The 7911-nt window shown below is 35.6% G+C and overlaps 1 protein-coding gene across 1 annotated transcript; it reads right to left on the reverse strand.

Moving 5' to 3' along the window:
* Positions 1 to 514: 514 nt before the first annotated feature.
* On the reverse strand, positions 515 to 7449 carry LOC125281766 (pancreatic alpha-amylase-like). The gene is made up of 10 exons (XM_048211722.2): positions 7204 to 7449; positions 6738 to 6884; positions 5707 to 5904; positions 4869 to 5099; positions 3981 to 4114; positions 3101 to 3223; positions 2909 to 3008; positions 2528 to 2646; positions 2296 to 2421; positions 515 to 762 (listed from the first exon to the last, which is right to left on the reverse strand). The coding sequence occupies exons 1-10, from the start codon at positions 7369 to 7371 to the stop codon at positions 573 to 575; spliced, it is 1536 nt and encodes a 511-aa protein (XP_048067679.2). The 5' UTR covers positions 7372 to 7449; the 3' UTR covers positions 515 to 572.
* Between the last annotated feature and the right edge of the window lie 462 nt (positions 7450 to 7911).

A 7911-nucleotide genomic window follows, 5' to 3' on the forward strand; every position in this document is an offset into this window, starting at 1 on the left:
ACAAAAAATCCATACGTCTACATCAACTTAAAGACATTACAAAGAGAAAAACAGAGAGAGAAAGTAGAAGATTCCTATGAGTTCCATATAATTAAGACTCATACCTTGCATAATTTAAGTTTATTTTATTTTTTGACTTATTAACTGTAGAAGGGCTTTCAAACAGTTGAAGTCACTCAAATGCTATAACTTTGTATGGGAATCGTTAAATCAGCTCTCCCGAACTCTTAGAAACACTTGATGGAAGAAATACACAAATACATGCTGGGAAATTTGGTGTTGATGGCAACAAACATATTTGTTAAGATGCCTCTCTGAATTCTTAGAAATTCCATTGACACATGACAAGACATCATGAGCCTTTAAAAATATAACATGACGATAATCGTAACGAACTTATACTTACATAATTACATGTGATTTTTATGCTTTTCTGAGTTTTTCAAGTTGATTGCTTCTAGCTTTTACCAAAAATTCATGAATTATAGGAAAACACACACACACACACACACACACGGAAAGAAATACACTTGGCTATTTCTCTGAGTATGCGTATTTATTTATTTCAAATTTTACAACTTAGATTCAGCATGAATTGCAATGAACGGATCTTCAGCAGAGTTACTAATGGAAAAATGAGCATTTCCATCCCCAGAAACATAGATTTTGATTCCCGTACAATTGCCGTCAATTTTGTCTCCAGAAATGACATCACAATATGTGCCGGCAGGAAGACCAGTTTGCAAAGTTGAAGATAACGCCCTGTAAAATAAAATTTAAGATTTAACTTGAATTCATCACAATTAAAAGCAAGAATTCAGACTATCTCTAAAAGCTTCACTTTGTGTTGTAGAGCCCTAAGCAGTCAAGGTCTCAGTGAGAAGCAAATGCAGAGACCTCTCCAGTAGATGTGAACAGTTTTCCAAGACTGAAAGTAATCTTACAGTAGACTTAGCGATTCCCTATTCAGCCATGAATATTATCACGAAATTATGGCTGAGGGACTATTAGTGAAGATTTGGGTGAATTGTCACCCTTAGATAAAAGTACTTCCTGTGGTAAACAAATATTTTAAATATGTCCTCATCTAAACTTAAGAAAACACGAATTACTTTCAATCATTTAAATTTGATTATTACTGCGAAAATCTTTTTCACAAGAGGAGAAAGTGAATTTGGGCTGGAGATAAAAATAATCCAGTATTTTTATGAACAAGTGTATGGTTTGAAATATAAAGCTGTCTCATAAATTTATTTTCCTTCCCCCATCCAAAAGACAGAAATTAAAGGACTAGCCATAGCTTCTTTTGGCAAGAAAGAGATATATTTGTTTTCCCTTTTTGTCAGCAAAATATAATGTAGGCTAAAATGAGCTAAGCATGGGTGAAAGTAGGCCTTGGAACTGAGACATTTCAACTGCTTGTGAAGACATCTTGTAAGCCATAGTTCTCTATACTAGGGAATCAATACACTCGAGGCAGACGATGGAAGCATAAGCAAAGGAAAGTAAGAAGAAGTCTCAGAACTAAAACTTGAAAATCTCCCGAGGTGAATCACTGACCAACCGTAAGACACATGTTCTTTATACATATGCTTTGAAAATATATCTACTGGGGCGCCTGGGCGGCATAGCGGTTAAGCGTCTGCCTTCGGCTCAGGGCGTGATCCCGGCGTTCTGGGATTGAGCCCCACATCAGGCTCTTCCGCTATGAGCCTGCTTCTTCCTCTCCCACTCCCCCTGCTTGTGTTCCCTCTCTCGCTGGCTGTCTCTATCTCTGTCGAATAAATAAATAAAATCTTTAAAATATATATATATATATATATATATCTACTATTTGCCAGAGAGACGGGGGAGTGAAAAAAGAAGACCAAAAAACCAGATAGATGAATACTCGCAAAAAAGAGTTAAAAAGACATCAGTATTGAGGCAATATTTTTCCATTATTTAAAAAGGGAAGGGGAGCTGTAAGCCTTGTTCTTCTAGTGATTTCACAACCTTTATATTAACTACTCTGTGTATTTGGGGTGGGGTGTATATGTGAGCCTATATGGGTGCCTCATATCTGCCCATGATAGGCAAGGATGCACATGAAATAACTCTACTTAGAACAGAAAGCCCTTATAAAGAAATCAGAAGAATAGAAGTCATCATCATTTTTCTTCTGATTTCTGTTTTTTTTTCATCCACTGAGCATATAACTATTCAGATATGAAAACAGTAAATGTGCAAGAAGAGAAAGTAGTAAACCAAGAACATATTGGGATACAATGTGATTTCTAATTCATATCTACTTACCAGTCATCATTGTTAAAGACAATGAATCCTCTGTTTCCTCTTCCAAAAGCTACTTGGTTGCTACCGTTATCCCACCAGTTTGTAAAAGGTTGGCCATCAACTACATTACGGAACGCAACCATGTTCCTAAAAATAAAACACCACATAAAATGCTGGTGAATACGTTAGCTGTTTGAAATAAAATGTTAAGAATGTTTATTACTAGAGGACATCTCTAGATAAGAATGCCCACCTTATTTGACGCCATCGATGTTCACATACCCAATCGTTACCACAAGTAGTGTCGGGATTAATAGTAACTTCTTTAATTACCCCATTATTATTTGGTGGCCCAATCCAATCATTAACATCCTTAGGTAAAGAGAAAAAAATTTAAAAAGCTCAGACTTTTTAACATCTCAAGTATTTATCTCTTTCCTCTCCAGTCCACCAAACCCAGTCTGTCTTGTGTCTCTGAGTTCTCTGCAGTTGGAATCTAACTCCCTCAGTATTTTTATAGCCTTTTACCAAGTTCTGCCCATTTTCTCCCCAAGTTTTCATTCTCTAGTACCATATTTTAAAACTGCCTTCCCTTTCTTGAGAAAAAGATATTTTGGATAACACAAAAACTTACTACTCCATTTTGAAAATATCTTGACCAACGGAAGCTTGACATTACTCGTGTAAATCCATATGGATGAGCGAGCATAAATCCAACTCCCATTTTGTACAGTCTAAAGGTTACAAAATGATGTCATCATAGAAGAAAACAATATTTTTAGTGTCGTTAAAAGGTAGGTAGAAAAGGGGGGGCTTTATTTCCTACCTGGCGTCCCAGAATGTAAGAATAGATGCTCCCCCAGCTCCGTGTCCTCGCTGATTGTCATGGTTATCCACAAACACAAGTGCTCGATCAGAAGGCATGAAACCCCATCCTTCTCCCCAGTTCCTATTAAAACACGTATGCACACACAACATGTATTCTTTTCTAATAGCTTTAGGGTAACCTAAGTGTGTCTTTCTTTTGGTATAGCAGGCCCAAATGGAATTCTCTAATTCAATGATTGTTCTATAGGAGTTTTTAAAAAATATCTACAAACTATATATAGATATATTATACACTCCATGTACGTATATATGTATGAATTACTTGTAATACATTCATGGTACAGTTATAAGATTTTTGTTATAAAAAAGTCATTTTAGAGATTTCAGTACATTACAATTTGGATGAAACTTCTGAATGATCAACATACATATGATATTACACAAAATGGAAAACTGGGTTAAAAGTAGGTTTCACTCTTATATTGATATAATATAAATATTCTACTACTTGAAAATAATTAATTGATAATAATATTTGTAAATTCCCATAGCATAGCCATGTTGTAAGTACTTCATAAATGATACAATCATTTTAATACTAATGTAGCCTTCACATATTTTATTGCATACATTAGTTAAATTTAATATAGTTATAGAATACAAAAAGTCTCTAGGGTGTGTTTTGGGTTTCTTGTTATCCTCATGACTGACATTTTAAATAATAAAGATGATAAATTGGAATTTGGGGAAGTACAATCCTTATTACTAGCAATTGAATCCTTAAAAGTTCTAAATAAGTTTCTAAGATAACTCAGATTGGGATAATAAGACTAACACATCTGTGAAATTATTTAAAAGACAAATCATATTTCACTCACTTTAAGTAAGCCATCTTCTCTCCATTCCATCTGCGCAGGACTGTGCCTAGTTTTGCACCATAGTTGAATTCTGTCACACGGCCATTTCCAAAGTACTCCTCGCTTTTAATTGGCTCACCACCCAGATCAATTACCTAGTGGAAATATAGGGAAAATATCATTTTAAATAAGAACTTTAAAGATTTTTCACCAAGTTAACATTATATAAAAAATGGCTTGAAACTATTTATATTGTTTGAAATACCCAAAAAAGATTCTTTTTCTGTGCTAAATTATATGCTACAATATTAAAACTAACATGATAACAAGGTGACCTGTTGTCCTCTGAGAATGTGGACCTAATTTTACTCTTGCACATAAACGATAATAACAATGACTCGCATTTCTATAGCACTTGAGATCTGGTTCACAACAATTCTAAGTGCTTGACAAATATTAACTTACTAACATTTAGACAAAGACATAACTATGATCATATCTCTTTTCTTCACATGAAAAGACAATGTCGCAGAGAGAGGTTAATCAATTTGTCTAAGTGAACACAGCGAATAGTGCTATAGGCAAGATTAAAACTCAGATAGGCTGGCTCAAGAAAACCACTATCATATTATCTGCCTTTTGTAATGGTCTCTGGGGAGACGGTAAATGACACAGATGTTTGTAGCCTAAATAAATTCTCTGCACTTCCATAAAATCTCTTGTGATAAAGAGTTAGATGTTAGAGACTGTCTCAATAAAATAGGGTTCAAGAAAACTCTTCCATATAAATGAGCCAGCCATTAAAGAACAGAAGTTGTATTCATTAAATCTATCACTTATTTTCTAATGAACTAAAAGATCTTATTTCATATACCCATGAAATGTAGATATATACAGGTATTAATGTACCTCCTGGAAAATGAAAGGTTTACTTCCTTCAGAGAACCACTGTGTATTTAGATTATGCAGTTTATCCAAAACGGCCTTGATGTCTCCAGGCCACATGTGCTTAGAAGCATCAATTCTGAACCCCGCTACACCAATGTCGATGAGGCGGTTCATATATTCAGCAATCGTGGAACGCACATAGTCTTTCTCCAGCGCAAGATCAAGAAGACCAACCAGACGACAATCTCGGACCTATTAAGGTAAAAATTTTGTGACTGATACACAAAACATCGCCTCTACCTGATAATCCATTTGATAATGCATTCATTTATTCATTAACAGATATTTCGGTAGTGTCTTCTTTGCATTGGAAACTGGAGATGCTGACATACCTTTGAAACATTTTCTAGTATAAAAATGGAGTATGGAGGAAATAAAGTAGACGAGTTTTTTGACTGGAACAAATTAAATGGGGGAAAATGCTTTAAATCTTGATCTGCGTTTCTTATTTTTTTTTAAGATTTTATTGATTTATTGGACAGAGAGAGACACAGCGAGAGAGGGCACACCAGCAGGGGGTGGGGGAGAGGGAGAAGCAGGCTTTGCTCTGAGCAGGGAACCCAATGCAGGGCTCCATCCCAGGACCCTGGCATCATGACCTGAGACTAAGGCAGATGCTCAACCACTGAGCCACCCAGGCGCCCCTGTGTTTCTTATTTTCAAATAGTCAAACTTGGAATCCTCTTTTCCTAAGGAATCCAGGCCAGTATTTAAAAATGAAGATCAATAAACTACATGTAGATAATTAAACACAGATAGCTCTTTATCCAGATCACTGTGGGTTTTTTCCTTTAATTACCTGATAAGGATCATTATAGCTCTCAATGTCTCCACTTCCAGTTTTACATTTACCATCATTAAAATCCCAACCAGAGTATGGGACTGCTGGAAAATCTCTACTTCCAGGGTTGAAGTAGCTTCCACAAGTACTGCTCGTTCCTGCACTCGCAGCATTCCCACACATATGATTAATGACAGCATCCACATAAATACGGACCTGAAAAACAAAGTTTCTATTTCAGTTGGACTTATAGAGAGGTAGAAATCTATCTAGTATTATTGACTAAAGTTTCTGGTATGTTAATCGCACTCCAAAATAGGTCTTTGTTATTTTTTAACTTATCTTCCTAATAAACCAAAAGGCAAGCGTGAAGGGAAATCAATGTGAACTGAATACCTATCTGCATTCTACCGTCTTGGTAAAATACTTACCTATCTGATAAACTGATAGAACGAAAACTACCATAACTATGAAAAAATGCAAACAGTCTTTTTTGCGGGGAGGTAAGAATCAGCTAAGACAGGAGAGCGTAGTGGTCTTTGAAATTTCCATGCATCCTCCTAAGAAAGAAGCAGCAAGTCTCTATTATCTACTTAGCATCCGAAGGTAAATATTGTCTCTCATGCTCCCCCTCAGAAAGAATATAACGATTTACCATCAAAAACCCCTACGTGAAAGAGGACCCGGAAATGACAGGTGAAGTTACAAGTCACATCAAAATTACAGCAAATATTGCAACTGGCATTTCCAATTCCTAACTAGAAAGGGATTCCCCAGAAATGTGTATAGTTATAGGCCTGAAAGCTGATACTTGCTTTATAAACAAGTTCGGCTTTAAACTGGGACTTAAATTTCTTTAGTAGACAAATAGCACATACACAGGAATTTGCACAGCTGAACATAAGGTAATAACTAAGTGTTAGTTATAGCTTAAGTGTAAAGTGAAATAAAAAATAACCACGGAACACCTTCTGCTCCAAAGGAACGGGAGAGAGGAGAGAGAGATTATTTTCCTGATTATTTCTTAAAGGAAACTTTAATGCACTTACACCAACGTTGTTACATCGAGTCACCATGTTTTTGAATTCATCTTCATTTCCGGATCTTGTGCATAACTTGTAGCTAATTGGTTGGTACCTTTCCCACCAAGGTCTAAAAGGGTTATTAACCACAAGATTTTCATTGGGTGGAGAGATCTACCAATAAAAAATCATAGTAAGTATCAAATTATGGGTTACTTTATATCACTGGATACTCTAGAAACTAACCAATAATCTAAAATAATTTCGGAATCTTTGCATATACAGCTACATCTTTAGCAACAAATGAAAATATTAACAGCATATTGGAAACGTCCTGCTGAAGAAAGCTTATATCAGAAACAAAACATAAAGCTGCCAACAATCCTAAACTTTTTTCTTCCTCGGTAAAATGTTCCAGCTTTACCGATACATATCACAATACCATATACTACAAGGATAGCAAACTGCAATTTCTACTATGAACAATACCCACCTGAACCCCTCCAAATCCTTTTGGAGCTAAGTATCGCTCACATTCAAGAGCAATGTCAACCCAGCGCCACTCGAACAGATGGACGATAGATGTCCGTCCAGGTTTGGTATTTGGGTCATACTGAGCCCAGCAGAACCCAATGACGGAAAGCAATAGAAAGAACTTCATTTTGCTTTGAAGTTGCCAGCATTCTTTCCAGCCACTATTTATCCTCCTGTAAGAAACACATTTTCCTAAGTAAATGTTAACATGAATAAATACGTAGGGCGTAAACTGTTTATTCATAATCAGAAAAGGACTATCAATAGTAATATTAACAGGTGAAGAATATCTATAAACAACCTGCCAGGAAAACAATCTCCATGACCTTTTAGAACTTAATGTTTTCCTTATGGAGGGAATATGAACCTTTTTAAACATCTGGCAGTTTATATGCAAAGAATCCTTAATCGTGTATTATTTAATTAGCATTAGGGTTTATTTCTGAAGTCCTTCACTGATAGAAGGAAAATCACAATCAGAGCCAACGGAATTTTTAGTCAAAACATTGCCTTGACCATCTATTTGCAAACTTTATAGTGTTTCAATTTCAAAAAGGAAAAGGATACTCAATTCAGTTCTATTTTTACACCACCAGTCCTAATTTTTAGTTATTTAAGTTCCTACATTAAGATTTAAGAAACCATTTGGAAGTTGAATGCCCATGAA

This window comes from Ursus arctos, unplaced genomic scaffold (assembly GCF_023065955.2).
Source record: "Ursus arctos isolate Adak ecotype North America unplaced genomic scaffold, UrsArc2.0 scaffold_12, whole genome shotgun sequence".
Lineage (NCBI taxonomy): Eukaryota > Metazoa > Chordata > Mammalia > Carnivora > Ursidae > Ursus > Ursus arctos.